The sequence below is a fragment of the Periophthalmus magnuspinnatus genome, chromosome 4, assembly GCF_009829125.3.
Source record: "Periophthalmus magnuspinnatus isolate fPerMag1 chromosome 4, fPerMag1.2.pri, whole genome shotgun sequence".
NCBI classification, from domain to species: Eukaryota; Metazoa; Chordata; class Actinopteri; order Gobiiformes; family Gobiidae; genus Periophthalmus; species Periophthalmus magnuspinnatus.
In genome coordinates this window covers 4,782,358-4,805,750 of record NC_047129.1, presented here as the reverse complement: position 1 = coordinate 4,805,750, position 23,393 = coordinate 4,782,358, and the positions used below count along the sequence as shown (strand labels likewise).

Genomic DNA, 23,393 nt, shown 5'->3' with positions numbered 1-23,393 from the left:
TGCTGCCATTTTCTGGTGAAATATAGTATTGCTTGTACATGTGTCTTTTACACTGGTCAACAGCGCTGACGGGCCACACATAATTATTTTTATTCCAGAGGCTGTGGGCCAGTGGAAATTTGTACAGGGGCCGCAATTGGCCCCCGGGCCGGACTTTGGGTATGTCTGATCTAGAGGTAATGGTGAGTGAGTCTTACAAAGATGTTAATGCAATTGTTAATGTGACAAGTTACATTATCATCATTTTAATTCACAATGTCGTCACCCACCGCTATCTCGAGTATGTCAACATGCTATTAGCACTTAGCATGGCATCAAGTGTGTCAACATGCTATTAGCACTTAGCATAGAATCGAGTATGTCAACATGTTATTAGCACTTAGCATAGCATTGAGTATGTCAACATGCTATTAGCACTTAGCATAGCATTGAGTATGTCAACATGCTATTAGCACTTAGCATAGCATCGAGTATGTCAACATGCGATTCGCACTTAGCATAGCATCGAGTATGTCAACATGCTATTAGCACTTAGCATAGCATCGAGTATGTCAACATGCTATTAGCACTTAGCATAGAATTGAGTATGTCAACATGCTATTAGCACTTAGCATAGCATCGAGTATGTCAACATGCTATTAGCACTTAGCATAGCATCGAGTATGTCAACATGCTATTAGCACTTAGCATAGCATCGAGTATGTCAACATGTGATTCGCACTTAGCATAGCATCGAGTATGTCAATATGCTATTAGCACTTAGCATAGCATCGAGTATGTCAACATGCTATTAGCACTTAGCATAGCATCTCAGTGGCAGGTGTAGTAGCAGCCCAGGCCCAGCGCAAGGTGGTGTTAATGTTTGTGACCGACCGCGCAGCCTTCTTCCCAGTAGTGAAAGTCATGTGTCATTATGAAACATAACATTTTAATGATCGTGTTTCCTGTCTGTAAATTATGTGTGTGTTTAGTATATTGTTGTTAGCCAGTTAGCGGGAATTCTGCTGTTGTGCATCTCTTAACATTAAATCCAGGCTAAGGCGTTGCTGTCAGTGCTGTCTCACTGTCGCTGCGGTGTTTGGTGCTACATTGCTTGGCTAAATTATCAAGAGAGCCTGGGCATGGAGCTAACGGGACACCAGTCATTCACATTTGTAGATCTGAGCAGCATAATAAGATCAAGACCTGAGCAGCATAATAAAGCCACAGTTAGTAACAGTCTTATTTTATTCAATGCCATTTATAATTTATATATAACTATTATCTAATTATAATCCCTATCCCTAAACATTTCACATTTTACTTAAAATTAATGCAGATTCATAGATACAATACTCATTGCCTGTGATCCAGAGGCTGTAAAGTGTAGAGCCATGTGGCTCGTGATGGCAGAAACTTTATTTAAAAAGAGTTTAAGGAAATGTCTGATATTTCAGGGAAATGTTTAATAATCTTACAATTGTTGGATGTTTTATTGAATTTTAATCCATGTTTGAATTCACTTTTTAGGTTGCATAAATGTAATTTTTTATCCAATGCACCACCACAGTGTTCAAATTTATGTATTCATAAGGTTAATATTTGGACTTTTTGCCTCTTCCTGCACCTGTTTTTTTTTTTTTTTTTTTTTTATAAACTGTGTCCTTTTTATTGTTATATGTTATATGAGTGCTAAAAGGACTTCTGGCGCTGGCGAGAGTAGCAGCTGGTTTGCATCGCGCTCCTCTATTTTCCAACTTTTTCCTACTCTTTTTACTCTTTACACTCTTTGTTTGGCACTTCTTGTAAATAGTGTGTTTTTTCAGAGATGCAGTGTTTCTGTTAAGTTTAAGTTTTTTTTCTGTTGTATTTCGCGAAATTTCACCGGCGCTACTTCAGAGAACAGCTGATGGCACTACGTGGGTCTGTCGTGCTCCCGCAAGATCGACATGACATCCCAGCGGAGCTGCTATGGAGAACGCGGAGGGGCAGACGAGTGGGACGTAAACTCCGGGAAAAGAAGAGATGCTTCAGACCTGTGCTCCCCTCTGTCATCGCGGGAAACGTGCGGTCTATTTCGAACAAGACGGACGAACTAGCGGCGCTCACGCGATATCAGCGGGAATACAGACAGCAGCATCATGCTTTTCACGGAGTCCTGGTTAACCCCGCAAATTCCGGATTCAGATGTTGCTATGGACAACTTTCACCTACTGCGCGCAGACAGGACGGCAGAGAGTGGCAAGAGGAAAGGAGGAGGTTTGGCTCTGTTTGTGAATGTCCTCCCCGGCTGGACGATGGGGAACTCCTGCACCTCTTCACACCTCTGCCTCTGCTCTTCAGCCCACCAATACACATGGACTCACCCATCCTCCCAGCCTGCCACTGTCATTTTCTTCAGCCCAGGTGAGACTGGAGCTCAAGAAGATCAGACCTAAGAAGGCAGCAGGACCAGACGGCATCAGCTCCAGTCCTGTGCAAATGAACTGTGCGGAGTTATGGAGCATGTCTTCAACATAAGCCTAAAGCTGAGGGTGGTACCACAACTCTGGAAGACCTCCTGCGTGGTACCGGTGCCCAAGACGCCACAGGCCAAGGAGCTTCAGGCCGGTGGCTCTAACATCTCACCTGATGAAGACACTGGAGAGACTGGTCCTTGGCCACCTCTGCTCCACCGTTAGCTCAGCGATGGACCCGCTGCAGTTTGCGTACCGGCCCGGCATCGGAGTGGAGGACGCAGTCATCTACCTACTGCACCGCTCACTGTCTCACCTGGAGAACCCCGGCAGCACTGTGAGGATTCTCTTCTTTGACTTCTCCAGTGCTTTCAACACCATCCAGTCACTGCTCCTGAGGGACAAGCTGGAGACTGCCGGGGTGGACTGTGACCTGGCAGACTGGATCCTGGAGTATCTCACAAACCGGCCCCAGTTTGTGAGAGCTAAGAACTGCGTGTCTGATCTCATGATCTGCAGTGTGGGGGCGCCCCAGGGCACTGTCCTCGAGCCCTTTCTTTTCACCCTTTACACTGCAGACTTCAGACACAACAGGGACAGCTGCGTCCTGCAGACGTTCTCTGATGACTCTGCCATCATTGGCCTCATCAAGGATGATGACGATGTGGAGTACAGAGGAATAATGCAGGACTTTGTGGACTGGTGTCAGCAGAACCACCTCATCATCAATGCAGAGAAGACCAAGGAGATGGTGGTGGACTTCCGCAGACGCCACTCTACTGCCCCCTCAGTGAACATTCAGGAAAGGGACATTGTCCTCTGGACTCAGTGCAGGAGGTGAGGGACAGGAGGGTCCTGGCTAAGGTCATTTCTAAGCTGGGCCATGAGTCTCACCCCCTGCAGAACGCTCTGTTTGCCCTGGAGAGCAGCTTCAGTGACAGACTGATTCACCCGCGCTGTGTGAAGGAGACGTTCCGCAGGTCTTTCCTTCCTGCTGCTGTCAGACTGTACAATGAACACTGTTAACACTGAACATGTGTCATTCATCCATACCTATGTGCAATACTCAAGTCACTTTACGAAGATGTTATATTAGAGTCTATTTTTAGTTTATTTTTAAGTATATTTTCTAAATTATTTTAAACTATTTATCTATTATCTTGTTTTATTGCATGTACCATTGTCCTTCTGTTCTTTAACTGTGCGTTGCAATACTGGAATTTCCCCACTGTGGGACTAATAAAAGCATATTTTATCTTATCTTATCTTAAAAAAATAAATAAATAACGTAATAGTCACAAATAATGGCAAAGTGCCTGTGATAAAGCCTAAAATTATTTCATTTCATCATTATTGTCATTATTCAGGAATTTGGATTTACATTTAGTCTGTCTGACTGTGTTTTATGTGTTTTTTTCTGCAAAGGTTCTTTAGACAAGTTCTTTGCCATTGGAGATGAAGTGACATCTCAAGATGCTGCTGAAGATGCTGAAGCTGGTAGTGCCTGGTGAAAATTACTTAAGTAATAAGTAATTTATCAGAGTGTACACATTAGTAATATAAATAAATACAATATGGTATTCAACACATAGCCTAATGTTTGTTTTTTTTTTTTTTGTGTGATATCAACACAGTTTGACTCAATCTTATAGCCAATATTGTATTAAATTATCTATACTAATCTATAAACAACTGACTGACTTCAGTCACTTACTCTTGGCAGTGTTTATCATATCAAACATAAATATATAAAGGAAAAAAGTATATTTAGTGGGTCTTATGTTAAAACTGATTTAGCCTAAACAGCTGTTTTTTTGTTAAAAATATCTATCATATAGCTTTTACAACCTGCACGTATATTCTAGGGGCGGGTGCGGGTCCGGTCGTCGAGGTCCCCGCCTTCGACTGCCGCCCGGATCTCCGGACATGGAGACTAGCTCTGGGGACGTGGAACGTCACCTCGCTGGGGGGGAAGGAGCCTGAGCTTGGGCGGGAGGTTGAGCGTTACCGGTTAGATATAGTCGGCCTCACCTCCACGCACAGCTTGGGCTCTGGAACCCAACTTCTTGAGAGGGGTTGGACTCTCCATTTCTCTGGCGTTGCCCGCGGGGAGCGGCGGCGAGCTGGTGTGGGCTTGCTCATTGCCCCACAACTCAGCCGCTGCGTGTTGGGGTTCACTCTGGTGAACGAGAGGGTCGCGTCCCTGCGCCTTCGGGTCGGGGACAGGTCTCTCACTGTTGTGTCGGCCTACGGGCCTAACAGCAGTGCAGAGTACCCGGCCTTCTTGGAGTCCCTGGGAGGGGTACTAGACAGTGCACCAACCGGGGACTCCGTTGTTCTCCTGGGGGACTTCAACGCCCATGTGGGTAACGACAGTGACACTTGGAGGGGCGTGATTGGGAGGAACGGCCTCCCCGATCTGAACCCGAGCGGTGTTTTGTTATTGGACTTCTGTGCTAGTCACAGCTTGTCCATAACAAACACCATGTTCGAGCACAAGGGTGTCCATCGGTGCACGTGGCACCAGGACACTCTAGGTCGGAGGTCGATGATCGACTTTGTTGTCGTGTCATCTGACCTCCGACCGCGTGTCTTGGACACTCGGGTGAAGAGAGGGGCTGAGCTGTCAACCGATCACCACCTGGTGGTGAGTTGGATCCGCTGGCGGAGGAGGAAGCCGGACAGACCTGGCAGGCCCAAGCGCATTGTGAGGGTCTGCTGGGAACGTCTGGCGGAGCCCTCTGTCAGGGGGGTCTTCAACTCCCACCTCCGGGAGAGCTTCTCCCTGATCCCGGGGGAGGTTGGAGACATGGACTCCGAGTGGGCCATGTTCTCCACCTCTATTGTCGATGCGGCTGCTCGTAGCTGTGGTCATAAGGTCTGTGGTGCTTGTCGCGGCGGCAATCCCCGAACCCGGTGGTGGACACCGGAAGTAAGGGATGCCGTCAAGCTGAAGAAGGAGTCCTATCGAGCCTTGTTGGCTCGTGGGACTCCTGAGGCAGCTGATGAGTACCGGCGGGCCAAGCGTGCCGCGGCTCGGGCGGTCACAGAGGCAAAAACTCGGGGTTGGGAGGAGTTCGGGGAGGCCATGGAGGAGGACTATCGGACGGCCTCAAAGAGATTCTGGCAAACCGTCCGACGCCTCAGGAGGGGGAAGCAGTGCTTCACCAACACTGTTTACAGTGCGGGTGGAGAGCTGCTGACTTCGACTGGGGATGTTGTCGGGCGGTGGAAGGAATACTTTGAGGATCTCCTCAATCCCACTGTCACGTCTTCCGAGGAGGAAGCAGAAACTGGGGTCCCAGAGGCGGACTCGTCCATCACCCTGGCTGAAGTCACTGAGGTGGTTGGCAAGCTCCTCGGTGGTAAGGCTCCGGGGGTGGACGAGATCCGTCCTGATGTCTCTGGATGTTGTGGGGCTGTCTTGGCTGACACGTCTCTGCAACATCGCATGGCGGTCGGGGACAGTACCTGTGGAATGGCAGACCGGGGTGGTGGTCCCTCTGTATAAGAAGGGGGACAGGAGGGTGTGTTCCAATTACAGGGGAATCACACTCCTCAGCCTTCCCGGTAAGGTCTATTCCAGGGTACTGGAGAGGAGAATCCGACCGATAGTCGAACCTCGGATTCAGGAGGAGCAGTGTGGTTTTCGTCCTGGTCGTGGAACACTGGACCAGCTCTATACTCTCCATCGGGTCCTCGAGGGCTCATGGGAGTATGCCCAACCAGTCCACATGTGTTTTGTGGATCTGGAGAAGGCATTCGACCGTGTCCCTCGTGGTGTCCTTTGGGGGGTGCTCTGGGAGTATGGGGTCCGGGGCTCTTTGCTAAGGGCTGTCCGGTCCCTGTATGACCGGAGCAGGAGCTGTGTTCGCATTGCCGGCAGTAAGTCAGACCTGTTCCCGGTGCATGTTGGACTCCGCCAGGGCTGCCCTTTGTCACCGGTTCTGTTCATTATATTTATGGACAGAATTTCTAGGCGCAGCCAGGGGCCGGAGGGGGCCTGGTTTGGGAACCACAGGATTTCATCTCTGCTGTTTGCAGATGATGTTGTCCTGATGGCTTCTTCGAGCCAGGACCTGCAGCAGGCACTGGGGCGGTTTGCAGCCGAGTGTGAAGCGGCTGGGATGAGAATCAGCTCCTCCAAATCCGAGGCCATGGTTCTCGACCGGAAAAAGGTGGTTTGCTCTCTCCGGGTGGGTGGTGAGTCTCTGCCCCAAGTGGAGGAGTTCAAGTATCTCGGGGTCTTGTTCACGAGTGAGGGAAGGATGGAGCGGGAGATTGACAGGCGGATCGGTGCAGCGTCTGCAGTGATGCGGTCGCTGTATCGGTCCGTTGTGGCAAAGAAGGAGCTGAGCCGGAAGGCGAAGCTCTCGATTTACCGGTCAATCTACGTTCATACCCTCACCTATGGTCATGAGCTCTGGGTCATGACCGAAAGGACAAGATCGCGGATACAAGCGGCTGAAATGGGCTTCCTCCGCAGAGTGGCCGGGCGCACCCTTAGGGATAGGGTGAGGAGCTCGGTCACACGGGAGGAGCTCGGAGTAGAGCCGCTGCTCCTACACGTTGAGAGGAACCAGCTGAGGTGGCTCGGGCATCTGCTCAGGATGCCTCCTGGACGCCTCCCTAGGGAGGTGTTCTGGGCATGTCCCACCGGGAGGAGGCCCCGGGGAAGACCCAGGACACGCTGGAGGGACTATGTCTCTCGGCTGGCCTGGGAACGCCTTGGGGTCCCACCAGAGGAGCTGGAGGACGTGTCCGGGGTGAGGGAAGTCTGGGAGTCCCTGCTTAGACTGCTGCCCCCGCGACCCGGCCCCGGATAAAGCGGAAGAAGATGGATGGATGGTTGGACGTATATTCTCACTTTAGCCAATGGGGCCACATTATAATGCACCACCTATTTTGATACCGGTACTGTGTCTGACTTAAGATGTCTATGGTGTGTTATTTATACAGCCTGTAATCTGTAGACATCTGTGCAGTATCAAGATGCAATGTGGGATTTGTGTTGCTGATGTGGTGAGGGCCCCCAAAGCAAATTCTGCTTAGGGCCTCGTAAAAGGCACAGTCTGATGGACACAGCACAGTCTGACTGGAAAGTGAAGGACATGATCAAAAAGTTTGATAACTACTGCAGTCTCACAGTGAATGAGAAAGTAGAGCGGTACACATTTTTCACGAGAAATCAAGGCTCCAGCGAGTTGATAGTTGTGACTGAACTGTTCACTAAAAAGTGCCATTTTGGTACTTTGAGAGACTTCCTCATTCGAGACAGAATCGCATGTTCTATCAACAATGCCAGCATGCGGGAAAAGCTTCTGAGAGCCATGAGTTTGGACACTTGTATTCAACTCTGCAGAGCAGCTGTATTGTCCCGGGAGAACTGCAAAGCCATAGCTGGGCCGACAGTGGAGGAAGTAAACGTCGTACATAGAGCTTCGCCACCATCAGCCATCAGAGGGGCAACATTTTTCAAGAAATGACAGTGCACAATGTGAATTGAAAGCGAGTATGAGGACATTCTGTGTGTTAGAGATGAGGTACAAAGCAAAATTTGAATACTATAGACTAACAAAAGACACTGTTTACATGTATGCTCTTAGGCAAAGATATTGTCAGATTTAAGATTGATTATAGAGCTACGTGTAATATGTTACCTGTTAACCTGTTAAACAGATGTAAATCTTGGTGAGACTAATTCTGTGCTAGTGATGTACAAAGGAAGCAAAGTAAAGTCACTAGGCAAATGTAAAGTGAAACTGAGAAACCCTAGAAACCAAAAACTACCAGTTAGATTGAGATGTGCAATGTGATTGGTAAAAGAGCCAGTGAGGCTGAAGGAGGTCAAGATGAGAGTCAAGAAGCAGCCATTCGTGACCATGATGCAAGGTTGAGGCTGTTTCTGGAACGATGCAAACAAAAGAACATTAAACTGAATCCAGAAAAGTTCAAACAGAGACAAAGTGAGTGCACATACACGGAAAATGGACTTAAAGTAGACCCTGACAAGGTCCATGCCATTGAAGAAATGCCGAGGCCCACAGATGTTAAGGCAGTACAGAGGCTGTTAAATATGGTAAATTACCTGGCCAAGTTTTTCCCACATCTTTTAGACCAGTGTGAAGTGTTAAGACAGTTGACACACAAAGACACAGAATGGGACAGGACAGAGCACAGGATCCCACCTCTGCTGTTCACAGATGATGTTGTCTGGATGGCTTCATTGAGCCAGGACCTGCAGCAGGCACTGGGGCGGTTTGCAGCTGAGTGTGAAGCAGCTGGGATGAGAATCAGCTCCTCCAAATCCCAGGCCATGGTTCTCGACCAGAAAAAGGTGGCTTGCCCTTTCCGAGTGGGTCTCTGCCTCAAGTGAAGGAGTTTAAGTATCTCAGGGTCTTGTGTGAGGGAAGGATGGAGTGTGAGGGAAGGATGGAGCATGAGGGAAGGATGGAGTGTGAGATTGACAGGCAGATCGGTGGAGCATCTGCAGTGATGCGGTCACTGTATGAGCCCGTTGTGGTAAAGAAGGAGCTGAGTCGAAAGGCAAAGCTCTAGATTTACCGGTCAATCTACGTTCCTACCCTCACCTATGGTCATGAGATCGTGGATACAAGGGTTCAAAATGCATTTTCTCCGCAGGGTGGCTGGGCGCTCCCTTAGAGATAGGGTGAGGAGCTCGGTCACACGGGAGGAGCTCGGAGTAGAGCCGCTGCTCCTGCATGTCGAGAGGAGCCAGCTGAGCTGGCTCGGGCATCTGCTCAGGATGTCTCCTGGGCGCCTCCTTAGGGAGGTGTTCCGGCCATGTCCCACCCGGAGGAGGCCCCGGGGAAGACCCAGGACATTCTGGAGGGACTATGGGAACTCCTTGGGGTCCCACCGGAGGAGCTGGTTTCTGGGATGAGGGATGGATGGGGGTCATGCCACTTTAAACTGGTAAAACTGTTTCAAATGTTATATGTGGTGGTTATTTTTATTTACATTGAAATATGTGCAATGTTCAGTAAAGCACTGTACAAAAATATTAATTGAAGAAAAGTTTTCCAAAAAGAGAAAAGATGTAACAATATGTTATATTGTTTGTATTGAATAGAATGACATTTTCAACATACTACTAGTACTTTCTTTTATATTATCATGTGGTCTTATATCTGTGTAATCCCTCAGTCATTCAGTAGGTAGGTTTCATAGTGGTTCATGGGCATCTACTAGTCTTTGTACTTTCTTTTTAGTGCTGACACTTGTTCAAATGAGTATCCAGTTTCAATACTAGTTTTAGTATTGAGTAGTATCTGATTTTCAATACTTTTGACAATCCTGTAATCTGTACAGTTTATTTAATTGATGAAAATGTTTTGGTCATGTTTATGATCTTACCAGTGCACCTACACAACACTATCTATAAGACCCAATACGAGTGCTGCCTTAGCCATACCTTGTCAAGCATTAGAATTCCTTCGTTGGTCTTGGGGTCAGTCTTGATGCTAAAGTACCCCGCCTGGTTTCCTTTGGCTATTATATAATCTACCAGCGAATTCGGAGTGTTCATCAAGTCCAGATCCTCTGCTTTGAATCTCATCACCTCCACTCTATATGTGTTCTCCAGAACCTTGCACTCATACTGTCAAGAAAAAATAAATGTATCTATAAAATATGCTGAATAATATTAAACGTATTGAAAAAAAAGAAAAGAAATATACCTTAGCTTGCGACAGAGTGGGTAGATTATCGTTGACATCTTTGATATGGATTGTAACTGTACCAGTTCCGGTATTTCCTCTTGGATCACCATTTAGATCTGTAGCTTTCACTGTCAGGACATAAAGATCTGTGGTCTAAACAAATACATAAATGTTAATGCATTACATAAACATGATTTTCAGTAAGAATTTGCATGGTTAGCTGGTCTAGAGGAGAGGGGCAGATGGAGCACAGGATGCAGAGGAGAGGGTCAGATGAAGCACAGAGTACAGAGAGGAGGGTCAGATGAAGCAGAGAATGCAGAGGAGAGAGTCAGAAGAAGCAGAATATCCAGAGGAGAGGGTCAGATGGAGCAGAGCAGAAGATCAGATGGAGTAGAGGATGCAGAGGAGAGGAACAGATGGAGCACAGGATACAGATATGAGGGTGACAGGTTATAGCCCTGTGTAGTGTGTCCTCGTTTGCCCTCTTCCCTGACCTTGTGCTGTTTAAACAGAGTGTTGGGATTGTTATGAATGTTTTGGGCGCCAGTAGGGCCCCTTTCACTATCTGTTTATGAAACTGGTAGTGAAATGGGAAAATCTTATCCGGGGAATGCCTGGGAGAGGAGCTTGGCCCGCTCCTCTCCCCACGCAGGCCTTGTTTGATTCATGTTATAAAGACGGGGTAGCCCCTGGTTCGGTAGAGTCTGCTGTGGGATACGTACGGTCGCCCAGCTTTGTTTTCGGACGGCCCAGCGCTCTACTGGACTGTTGGCTCTCCAGTCCTGTGTCAAGGTGAGGCGCTGGTTGATTAAAGTTGCTGTCTGAAGAAGTGATTTTGTATGCTGCTTTTGTGTGGGGAATAAAAGACACATTATTCTAGCACTAAGTGGTTTCTGTGTTTTGTTGCTCCGCCGATCCTCTAACGATCCTGCATAAATATATGAATTAAATGTTATAAAACATTTTGGCGTTGTCGGCAGGATCAATCGAGGACTACGGGATAACAAATAAAGATGTTTAAGCGTAAGGGAAAAAACGCTAGGGAGGAACCAGGCGAGTGTGTGCCTGGGTGGGATAGTGATGCACCCACGCATGCCGTGGCGCTCGCGTTGCGCCAGGGCGGTGGGCGTGCAGAACAGTGGGACACTGTCTTGGCGGACGGGTCCCCAGAAAGTCTCTTGTTTGCCCTGGGGCGGGTCAAGGTGACAGAGAAGCGGCCAGTTGAAGGGCTGCAGAGGCGCATGTGGTTAGTAGCTGCCGCGTGGCGCAAACAAACAGAATTGGTTGAAAAACAGCGGAAAGAGCTGCAGGAAAAAACTGATGAACTCGCCAGAGTTCATGGAGACAGGGCAGTCGCGCTGGCGCAGCTGCAAATCATGCAGGGGCAGCAGGAGCGGTATGTAGACATTGCCACACGCTCTGTTCTTCATGCAGATAAAGCGAACAGACAAAAGAAACGCCGCACCCCCAAAGCTAAACATGTGCGTGCGTTTGTGTTAAATGCTGCTGCCACTGGAGCCGAGTTTGATCCGGCTAACATGAAGGAAAAAGGTTGGGAAAAAAGGCAAAAACAGAAAATCAAGTTGGGAGCTCTACCCCTGGGACATGCTACCCCCATTATAGGATGAAGGCCAAGCCCCACAGATCCAGGTGCAGGGGCGGTCTGTAGAGGACCCCCGCCCGCATGTACCATTGCAAATATATTGGAAAACTAAAAATGTTCAAAATGTGAGAGCCCTGGTGGATACTGGGGCGGAGGCCACTATTATACATGGCAACCCAAACAAGTTTAAAGGGCCTGAAATATCTATCACCGGCTTGGGAGGAAATCTGGTCAAAGCCAAACAAATTCAGGTAGTTATGAAAATTGGCTCATTGCCCATGAAAGAATACACGGTATTAGTCACTCCTGTGAAGGAGTGGATTATTGGAATGGATATACTCGCTGGGATGACGCTGCATCTCCAGCAGGGTAAATTTGTTTTTGGGACGACCTCCACTATTCAAGCTAGACCTGTTTTGGTGGGGAAGGTGAAAATGACGCCATTCCCCATTCCTATTGCCTCCAAAGTTGTAAATATGAAACAGTATAGAATTCCAGGAGGTCATGATGAAATCACAAGCACTATCAAAGACTATGTGAAAGCAGGAGTGTTGAAAACCTGCACCACTGAATGGAACAATCCAATTTGGCCAGTAAGGAAGAGTGATGGCACTCAAAGGCATGACAGTAGATGCCGGAGTGCTCGATCCAGATTTTAAAGGCACACTGGTGGTTATTTGTAAGAACAACACAGACGAACCCTTGGTTATCAAGCAAGGGCAGGCTATAGCACAGTTGCTGATTAGGCCTTACGTAACTGGTGCTGTACAAGAAGTACAAATGCCCTCCACACTGGTGGAAGGGGAAACTCCCAAAATTGACAAAGCGGGAGCCAAAGTATGGGTGAAGCAACCCGATGGACCTCCAAAAGCAGGAGAGGTCATAGCCCAGGGAGAAGACAGCACTGTGGCTGTCATGTACCCAGGAGAAGAAAAATGTGTGAATGTGCCCATCTCGAAATGTTATTTAAGGGAAAACTAATGATGTGTGTAGTGTCCCCTTCTTGTGTACAGGCTATGAACCGTGAGGATGTTTAATGGCCAAAGACGGTACTCTGTCGGCTCTTCGGACATATCCGGCCGTGTCGGCATTGCTCACCTGATGGTGAAGACCGTCCTCTCCTTCCTCCTCCTCACAACCCTCGTGTCAGGCGACACCCTGGGACACGCACTGCAGCCTATCGCCTATCAGTCGTTGGGATGGAAGAAGCAACCACCGGACGCCAGCAGGATAACTTCCCCTGTGTGGCACACCAGGAGTGCCGATTTGTCAAACTGACATCCAACTGCCAGTTGTATAGCTGCAATACCTGCTTTAAAGGAAAGAACGTGCCGGTGGTGGCTAAAGGATGTAATTTGACGGTAACATCTGCCGTCCCTTTGTGTGAGTATAACTTGACTGCCCGAAACTGTGCCATGGATGGAACGAATGGCACAGACTGGACCATAACTGTGACCGATGCCTTCTGGATTGGTAATAGCCAATAGGACATTTTTCCTCTATGTAGTTTGGACTTTGCCCAATACTACGCAGCACTCTTCGACGCATGTGGTGCCCATTGTACCCACCTGCCAACGTATGGCTACGAGCCAACACAGAACTGTAGTTCGATGGATGGTGAAATTTCCCCCTATTCCAGAGTGCAAATGGAGAGTCAGGCGCTCATGGATGGGCACTCTCCTTGGGGGATCTGGGACTTTGTTGGGGGCATCCAATATGGTGGATAATCAACTGACTGCTAGTAAATTAAGTGGGACTGGTCAGTATACCCATGATGGCTTGGGACGAGTAGCCTCATGGATGCCTACTGCCTTAAAGGGACAAATTGAAAATGCTAAATTATGGGAAGAAGGATTTGTATGGAGTTCTGATTTGTTTTATGCTTCCAGTGATTTGTATGAAAATTTGACTACTTTTGCAAATTGGACTCTTTGCTCATTACAAACTGTGCATGCCAAGGTACAACTAGAGAAAATGCAGAGAATATTGACTACAGGAAATTATGCAGAGTGGAGGCGGATATGGAACCTGACGGCTCTGTACTGGCTCCACTTAAAGCCGGAAAAAACTAGATGTAATAATACGGTATGTACCGGTGTTTGGATACAACATAACGTGACTAAATCTTTGACAGTGTGCCGATTTCATGTATTACCTGTGATTGCATCAAAATCATACTGGATCTTGAGAGTACGAGGTGACTGGTTTGCGCCAGCGACGAATGAGACCTTTGACTTGACGGACTGTGAACACACAGATAAGGGAGCTGTGTGTTTTCTTGAGACAAGGTTACACCAACCCATGCTTGAAAGAGGAAAATGCTTTGTGTGATTGGGACTGGGAACCACCACGCGATATGCTGTATCAAGTGGGGCCCCACACTCTGTGTGTAGCCACCATGGATCAGCATCCGCAGCTCCCAACCGCCCCTTTTTCTGGGTGTGTGAAAGGTGTTCACATGTGGCATTGGCATAACCAAACATATAGGTTGACCAATTACAGTGACGAGCAGGCTTACACTCGGATCCAGTGGGAAGTCCTGCACGACGCCAATTTGGGCGTGTCTCTGGAGCATTTCAGAAGCGCACTGAACCACTCCATGGACTTGCAAAAACTTATAGCTGATCATAATCATAACATCACTCGCCTACATGTGTCCACGCTGATCGCCCAGAAACAGGTATTAGCAGTAGCAAAACTGGTGGAACAAAAATCTGCTAGCCATTGGTATGATATCTTTAATGGCGTATCTCCCTTTGCTCGAGGCCTATTAATGCCTCCTCTTATAGCTGTGTGTCTTATTGTGTTATTGGTAACAATTATTAACGTCTTGACCTGTCTGTATGTTCGCTCACTACGGCGAGATATTGACAAGAAAACATATAATGTTATAATGCATTAAATTGAAGTGAAGATGGCTAACGAGGCCAAGAGTGGAGTGACAGGTTATAGCCCTGTGTAGTGTGTCCTCGTTTGCCCTCTTCCCTGACCTTGTGCTGTTTAAACAGAGTGTTGGGATTGTTATGAATGTTTTGGGCGCCAGTAGGGCCCCTTTCACTATCTGTTTATGAAACTGGTAGTGAAATGGGAAAATCTTATCCGGGGAATGCCTGGGAGAGGAGCTTGGCCCGCTCCTCTCCCCACGCAGGCCTTGTTTGATTCATGTTATAAAGACGGGGTAGCCCCTGGTTCGGTAGAGTCTGCTGTGGGATACGTACGGTCGCCCAGCTTTGTTTTCGGACGGCCCAGCGCTCTACTGGACTGTTGGCTCTCCAGTCCTGTGTCAAGGTGAGGCGCTGGTTGATTAAAGTTGCTGTCTGAAGAAGTGATTTTGTATGCTGCTTTTGTGTGGGGAATAAAAGACACATTATTCTAGCACTAAGTGGTTTCTGTGTTTTGTTGCTCCGCCGATCCTCTAACGATCCTGCATAAATATATGAATTAAATGTTATAAAACAGAGGGTCAGATGATGCACAGGATGCAGAGGAGAGGAACAGATGTAGCACAGGATACAGAGATGAGGGTCAGATGATGCACAGGATGTAGAGGAGAGGAACAGATGTAGCACAGGATACAGAGATGAGGGTCAGATGAAGCACAGAATGCAGAGGAGAGGGTGAGATGAAGCAGAGGATGAAGGAGAGAGGGTCAGACAGAGCAGAAGAAGCAGAGGAGCGTTTTAGATGGAGCAGAGGATGCAGAGAAAAAGAGCTGATAGAGATAGAAAGAGTTAATTCATCCCATATTTTACCTCTCTGTCAAGGCTGTCCCTCTTCACATAGATTGTCCCACTTGGCGTCATGTAGAACATATCATCTGATGGCTCCTGCTGCAGGAGGCTGTAGACCATCTGAGAGTTTGGGCTTCCTGGTTCATCCCGATCTGTGGCTGTCACGGTCATCACCTTCGTGCCTGCAAACAAGACAATAAAAGCACATTTAATAATCATGTATTTAACTTTCACGCATTACTTTTTAAAATCAAGTCAATGTGATGTCTTTCTTCATATTCACTTGCCACTTCAGTTCTTAATATCATGCAGTGCAAATCCAGAATTGTGCCTCCATGCTCTTAAATGTTGTTATTGTTACCAATTTTTCTTTTAGATGCTCCACTTTTGTTAACTACACAGCTAACCAACTTCAATTGATTTCAATATTCTGCAAAGCACTCTTGCGCCATCTGCTGGTTTCTTACAGGTTTCTTTCTTACATAAACAGGCCTTCGATGAAATCCCTTGGGTTCCATATACTAGTCTCTGAGCTAGCTGATACAGCTCAAGATCATTCTAAAGCTAAAAAAGGTTCATTTCTGCCTTAGTTGATATGACTTTTTCAGTGTTGACATTTGTTCAAATGAGTATCATTACTGGCTTGAGTATTGATTAGTATCTGATTTTTGATGCTTTTGACAATCCTAGTTCAAATGATTATCTAGTTTAATAGACTACTTGTATCATTTAGTATCTTGATTTTTTTTTTACGCATTCCTACATTACATACAAATTTAATTTACACATGAAAAATGAAGACTGAGGTATCAAAAGTTGTGTTAAAATGCCATATAGCAGTATGAAAGCCTCACCAGCTGGACTGTGCTCATACACCTCCCCAGGTTTAATGACATTGAAAATCGGAGCATTGTCATTCTCGTCCACTACTTTGATCCGGATGTCGATTTTGGTCTCTGCTTGACTCCCATCCATAAAAGTAGCAATCCCAGAGAGCTGGAAAACCAGTACACAAAGATATAATTGATAAAATAAGCATTAGTGAGAAGTTACACAGTGTTTATATTTCTTACATTGTAGGTGTCTATCTCTTCTCTGTCCAGGATTTTTGTCACTCGGATAAATCCAGTTTTGGAGTCCACCACAAACACATTGAATGGTGCCTGGTTTACTCCAATTCCTTCCAGAGCATAGTTGATGTTGTTGTTTTCTTCATAATCTGAGCGGATCTGAAACAAAATGCAGGTGGTTAGGAGTAAAAAAAGAAAAGTAAAAATGTTGTATTTATTTTTTTCAATTGTAGTACTACTTAAAAATAAATTAAGAAAAATAAAATGGTAGTCTATGGGCCTCAAGAACCCCTCTGCAAATGTCCTCCAGAAAGCTAAAAAAAAAACCAACAACACAATAAATATCTTCTCACTTTTGCGATGTACTCTTTTTGTGTGTAGTCATGGTTTTCTTTTAGAGGTTTTGGAGGGAGGATCCACTCTCTTCTTTTTCTCACCAGGGAATTAGCATGAGCAACAGCAACAACCTGAGAACACAGTTAGAAATTAGTAGGGCAGGACAATATACTCAAGCTACGTGATCTGAATTGTGATAAATATGTAGTTGCAATCAATCTTCATCGTTCTGACCAGGGCTGCACAATATGAGAAAACAATGCAATATTGGATAACTATGTATTGCAATAATGATATTATTGAGATGCAAGTCTAATGTAGAAGTAAATAGAAAAATCCTGAATAAAATCTGCTTTTTATCCATTTTACTTTCCAAAAACAGTGCACTATGGTAAAATTAGATCTTTTCTTGCAAGCCCGCTCACAGTTTCAGCTCACAGCTTTTCAGTGTAATAATGAACATCCAAACCAAACTGATAAAATATGCTTTTATTGTAGTCTGTTTTTTGACACAAAAGTTACATTGCATTGCTTTCGATCTCAAGAACTGACTGATCTTGTACATGACTTGTTCCCAGAAAGCGTGGTAATGATAGTCCTTGTGCAACCACCCTGTTACTGCACAAAGTTGCAGTTGTGTTCGTCAAAGTATGTGTGCAATGTTTATGTCATATGTTTTCATTAAAATGATAAAAGGTGAGTGAGGGTGTGTACATTAACTGATTTTACAATTAAATGACAACATAACCATGATCATCTTATGGATTATTCATTAAGACATATGTATGCATAAATATGGCAATATAAATATGGCAAAACTGAGAAACCAGATTTAGTCAATCTTGAATTATTATTTTCTATCAATTTATTCCCTCAAATTATAACAAATGACATACAAAATACATGAGCATAATTCAGGTGAGCATTAAAAGACATCTTATGCATACAATTTAACAGGCCAAAATAGTGAGTTTTTTTATTTATTTATTTATTTTTATAATTATCAAAAAATATAAATATTAAAACAAGGCTTTCCAGCGATGTTGCAACTAATGGCCAAACCATTTGTTCACACAAAAAAATTGATACTATACAATATATTCATAATTGCATAAGATATAGGCTATTGATTTCATGAGAATCTGGCTTGCTCTAGTTGAGGTCAAAGTAAGTTTGCTGTATACTGTCTGCATCTACTTATACAGTATTTTACTGTCCGATAATGAGTAAGTGCAAGGTTAGCATGCTAGTTGTTTACAGTGACAACAAAACTCCGACTTAGTCTCCAAAACTTCTGAAAAGTGATTAGACTCATCTCATCTCGGTGATGATCACATTAGGACGCTTAGAATGCATAAGGTAAGCCAGAAATAAATGGACCACTGCAAAAAAAAAAACTTTAAAATGAACTAGTTCTGTTTTTATTGTTTTTAAGACAGTAACAATCAGGTACAGTTTCATCTCTTTCAAATCCTAATAATTCATTGTTTTGTTTGTTAATTATCTTTTTAATTAACTTCTAATTTTTTATATCACATACTGCATTCATGTATTTCCATTCTGGCTGTTGTGTTGTCATTATTAGATTTTGTAATTAGATTGGTAACACGAACATGAACAAACTTTAGTTTAATTGTGTTATTTTGTTGAGAATTGGCAGGGGATAAGATATGTGATGGACGCCTCTTCAGTGCTGCATTTGGAGCCTAGTTTTCAATATTGGAAATTTTAGTGAAGTATTAGGTAAGGTTAAGGTATAATCCACTTGAATTCATGACAAAATTTTAGTGTTGTATGTGATATTCAAATAAAAATGTTTGAATTTATTGTGACTTTTCTTTAAATATGTGTTTCCCAGGCAAGACTTTACAGTATTCAAAACTATTTTTAGACTGAAACTGAGCAGGACAGGTCAGAATGGTGGAATTTTATGGTGGAATTTGCTGTTTACCTCTCAGATTGCAGATTGGTTGACCTGGTTTATGGTTAATCTCTGTAATTACTGGGCAATCTACATGAAACAAAAAATATATTGTTCTTTTTTTGGTTTTATTTTGTTTGTGAAATCATTTGTTTCACTATAGAGGGCAACATACACTGCCTGCCCCCCCCCCCCCCCCCCCAAAAAAAAAAAAAAAAAAACATGCTGCCACCTGGATTTTACAAAGCAAATAGGTACAAGCTTATAGGTACGAGTCAGGTCTAGGATCAGCAACCGTATTTGCTCAAAAAATAAGGTCAGCTGACTACCTACTACCATACTGAATGACCAGGTTATTCCATCAATGGATTTTTTCTTCCCTGATGGCACGGGCATATTCCAAGATGACAATGCCAGGATTCATCGGGCTCAAATTGTGAAAGAGTGGTTTAGGAAGCATGAGACATTATTTTCACATATGGATTGGTCACCACACAGACCTTAACCACATTGAAAATCTTTGGGATGTGCTGGAGAAGGCTTTGTGCAGCGGTCAGACTCTACCATCATCAATGCAAGATCTTGGTGGAAAAATAATACAATACTGGATGAAAATAAATCTTGTGACATTGCAGAAGCTTATCCAAACAATGCCATAGTGAATGTGTGCCGTAATCAAAGCTAAAGGTGGTCCAACCAAATATTAGAGTGTGTGACCTTTTTTTTGGTGGCAACTTTTTTTTTTTGGCCAGACAGTGTAGTTAATGTATTTTAAAGGACTTCAACTTCGACACATTTTTTTTTTTTTCATTTAGGGAGTCAATCTAAAACATAGTTAAAATTTTATTTTAAGGCCTGATAATTGACTATTACTATAAAACAATTTTAAACACTAAAGTTAGGAAAGTTTTTTTATCCCCTACATTTATGTCCCATAGGTTGAACAGTTGGCTGGTCAGGGTTCCTTTTCCTTGTAACACAAGATGGAACTGTAGTCTAGTCCTTTTACAAAGGGTCTAAGAGGTTCATCTTATCCACTACAGTTAACCAGCTGTAATTTAGCCTTTACATATAAAAAAAAAATATTATGTACAAGTAGAAGTACCCTACTCAGTATCAATAAATACCAATAGGCGATTAGTCTGCCATTAACCCAACTAGGAACACAAAACAATACTAAAAATGTAGGTAGATGTAGACCAAACGCAGGCTATTGAATAAAAAATATTAGGTATTTAGTTCCAGAATACTACAAACCTGCATACATACAAATTTTATTTAAATACCTAGTTTTACTGATAGCCTAAAAGTAGTAAATAATTGTAGGTTATAGGAGGAAAAAAATAGCCAGTCAGCCAATATGGAAAGCATATGTCACGTATAGGCAATACGTGGGCAGCTGATTAAAAACTAATAATAAGAATAATACTTACGATCGTTAAAACTAGGACGACACAGGCAGGTGAAAAACTGGAAAGCATCGTTGGAAGAAAAAAATCTGTTCCGTACTTGTGCTTTGGTTGTGGTCTTGGTTGTGGTCCGCTAGGTCTGCTATCAGGACTAAAATGAGCCCCCGTTTTAAAGTGGAGGAGGAGGGTTCGTGCGCGGTCTCTCATGTACGGCTCGCATGCACTGCACCTCGCGCCCCTCCCCTCCTGCCCCTGCGATGTGCGTAGCAGGAGGGGAGGGGCGCGCGCCTGAGGGCACGAGCGCACCCTGACAGAAAACACGAGACAGGAGAAACTACACCCAGCTCTTTTTGTCAGTGTCATTGTGAAAGTATTAAGCATGTTTTTGTAAAAATGTCCTTCAAATCCATAGATTTTGGCCAGATTTGCAAGATTATTTGATAGCAATATGAGGTAAAATGTGACAATACTCTATAGAGGTTCAAACATTGCTTATAATTGACAAAGTACTGATTTAAAAGTAGCCAGTTCTTACTGTACTGTTCTGTTTACTGCACTAAATTTTACAGTGGATACTTTTTAAGTTTAGACTTCTTCACTAGATTTGAGGGCATGTATCTGTACTTTTTACTATATTTTTTCGCTGGACAAAAAATAAAAGAAATAAAAGAACTTTTTCTTGTGGTTTGTTATGGAGCCCAACATAGGACATCTGCAAAATATAAAAATATAAAATATAATGGGTTTTTTTCTTTTTTTTTTTTCTTTTTTTTTTTTTTTTCTACATTTTAGCACTAAAACCAATGTTTAACTGGGATAATGCCTGGACAAGTGTTAACACAGCCTAAACAAACAAAAAACACGATTTTGTAGGCTAAGCCTGTGGTAATTTTGGTATTAAGGTATAATCCACTTGAATTCATAACTAATATGTTGAAATAAAATCAATAGTAAGGGATTACAATAGTGCTTTTAACAATAAGAGGACGTTATGAGAAGATTAGAATGCAAGTAAATATTAGCCTATATTCTGTGTTGATTTGCTAACATAAAAAATAGACTTATATTTGGTTAGCATTTTAAAGCTGCTGGGCACAGGCAACATACGCTATTCAATTTTTATCAATAATAACACACAGGAAGGTACCAGCATTACAACTCTCAAAGTTAGCTGTACAACCCAAATTTTATGTGAGCTGCTGTCTAACTTTTTACACAATTCAAGTGGTATCAATAAAAATATAAAATAAAAAGTTCTCTAAATAAGAGAGAGCTGGTCACAGTAGGCCGCATAGTGTGGTCACGATACTAAAACATCAAACTCGATTTTGATACTAAGGAATAGAATCGATACCTATTCCAATACCATAATGATAATTAAAAACATTAAATCATAGTACTTCATGCTATATTACCATGAGGTCTTATATCTGTGGAATCCCCCAGTGGTCCAGGTAGGTTCCACTGTAGTCCATAGGCATATGCTAGTCTGTGTGGTGTTTCGATACTAGTTTTAGAAACGATTAATATCTGATTTTCAGTAGTTTTCACAATCTTAAAGCCACATAGACCTTTGAATTGAATGCCATTGGACGTATTGCTATGTGCTGTAAGTATCTGAAAAAAGTTACTGGAACTTCTGCACACAAGAGTGGAATAATGCTGACATGGTAATGGAGACAAGCTGCACCTTCAGATGATATGAAGTTTTACCTGTCCCACGCCTTTGTTTAAATAAGTTATTTTAGTTACACTATCATTCAAAAGTTTCATTCGGTGATATGGAAGACATCAAATATATGGTGCAAGATATAGCAAAGGATAAAGAATAGAAAGGAAGTGGTATTACAGAGAAGTCTTGACAAATGAAGGCAGGATTAAAAAGGTGTGTAATCCTTTAATGAGTGTTCTTCTCCCAGGTTAAAGAGTGTTCAGGTCAGAGCCAAAACCAAAACTTGAACTCAAGTTTAACTTATTTGGGTTTACACAGAATTTGGGAGCTTCATTCAGTGCCACTGTGCAATAAGTGCACTATACTGCAGAAGAATTTATGTGTATAAATGTACTTGCATACAATAAGGTGCACTACCAGTCAAAAGCTTGGACATACTTTTTCATTCATTTCATTAATTTCCTCTTTATTTCCATTATCATTATTTCCATTGTAGATTCTCAATGAAGGAATTACAAATATGGATGCATGGAATGTAGTTAAAAAAAAAAAAAAAAAAAAAAAAAAATATATATATATATATATATATATATATATATATATATATATATATATATATATATATATATATATATATATATATATATATATATATATATATATATATATATATATATATAAAATTAATGAACTTTTTTTTTTTTTTTTCTTCAATAGCCAGCCTTTGCTTTGATTACTGCTTTGCACTCTTGGCATTCCTTCCTCTACTTTGAGGAATTTGAATATAAAATATATATTAAAAAATATGTTGTTAAGTTATTTAACTTTAACTTTTTCCTCTTTACTACATACTTCATGTATTTCATGTCTTCTGTATCTATATAAAATGTAGAATGTAGTAAACATAAATTGAATGAGAAGGTGTGAACTTTTAAGTGGTTGTTTAACTTAGCCCTTATCAAATTTGAAAAATACAATTTTAACCCTCAATCTTATGTTTAGGTGATGTCAGTTGCTCATCCAGCAGAGCCCTCACCAAACCAAGTATTACAATAAATACATGCAATAAATACACCTGTAGTTGAATAGAACAAAGAAGGTTTTCACCATACTGTGAAACATTCCTGATAAAACAACATTTTCAAGAGACAAGCAGGTGATGGACCATCCACCAGAAAAGGTATATAGTGCACCTTTATAACTGACTATAACATAGTAAAAGAAAAATTCATATATGTCAATGGGACAAAAAGTTATAGGAGTGAAGACGCTTCACTAATCATCCAAGCCATTTCTTCAGTTCTGGTCAGGGGGGGGGGTTAAGTTTTAAGTTTTTGTTTTTTTTTTACTATTAGTGATTGGACTCTAGAATTCACTATGTTACAAAAAGATCACTGTGTATTTTTATACAGATTGATATCAGTCTGGTGCCCATGCCCTCCGTTGCCGCTCAAACGTGATCATGCAATCAGATCTCTTTCTTGCAATGACATGTGAAAATAAGGATCTCATTGGTAACCTAAGATTTACA

At 43.2% G+C, this 23,393-nt stretch overlaps 1 protein-coding gene across 1 annotated transcript in view; it reads right to left on the bottom strand.

Annotated features, from left to right (window-relative positions):
- Positions 1-20,369, bottom strand: part of LOC117394131 (desmoglein-2.1-like) — a 28,166-nt gene extending 7,797 nt beyond the window's left edge. Inside the window, exons 1-7 of the mRNA XM_055221096.1 lie at positions 20,215-20,369; positions 16,878-16,991; positions 16,528-16,683; positions 16,309-16,450; positions 15,476-15,636; positions 10,136-10,270; positions 9,871-10,056 (exon numbers count right to left, since the gene is read on the bottom strand). Of these exons, the coding sequence (XP_055077071.1) occupies positions 9,871-10,056; positions 10,136-10,270; positions 15,476-15,636; positions 16,309-16,450; positions 16,528-16,683; positions 16,878-16,991; positions 20,215-20,262 (942 nt within the window). The 5' untranslated portion in view covers positions 20,263-20,369. The remainder of the gene's footprint in view (positions 1-9,870; positions 10,057-10,135; positions 10,271-15,475; positions 15,637-16,308; positions 16,451-16,527; positions 16,684-16,877; positions 16,992-20,214) is intronic.
- Between the last annotated feature and the right edge of the window lie 3,024 nt (positions 20,370-23,393).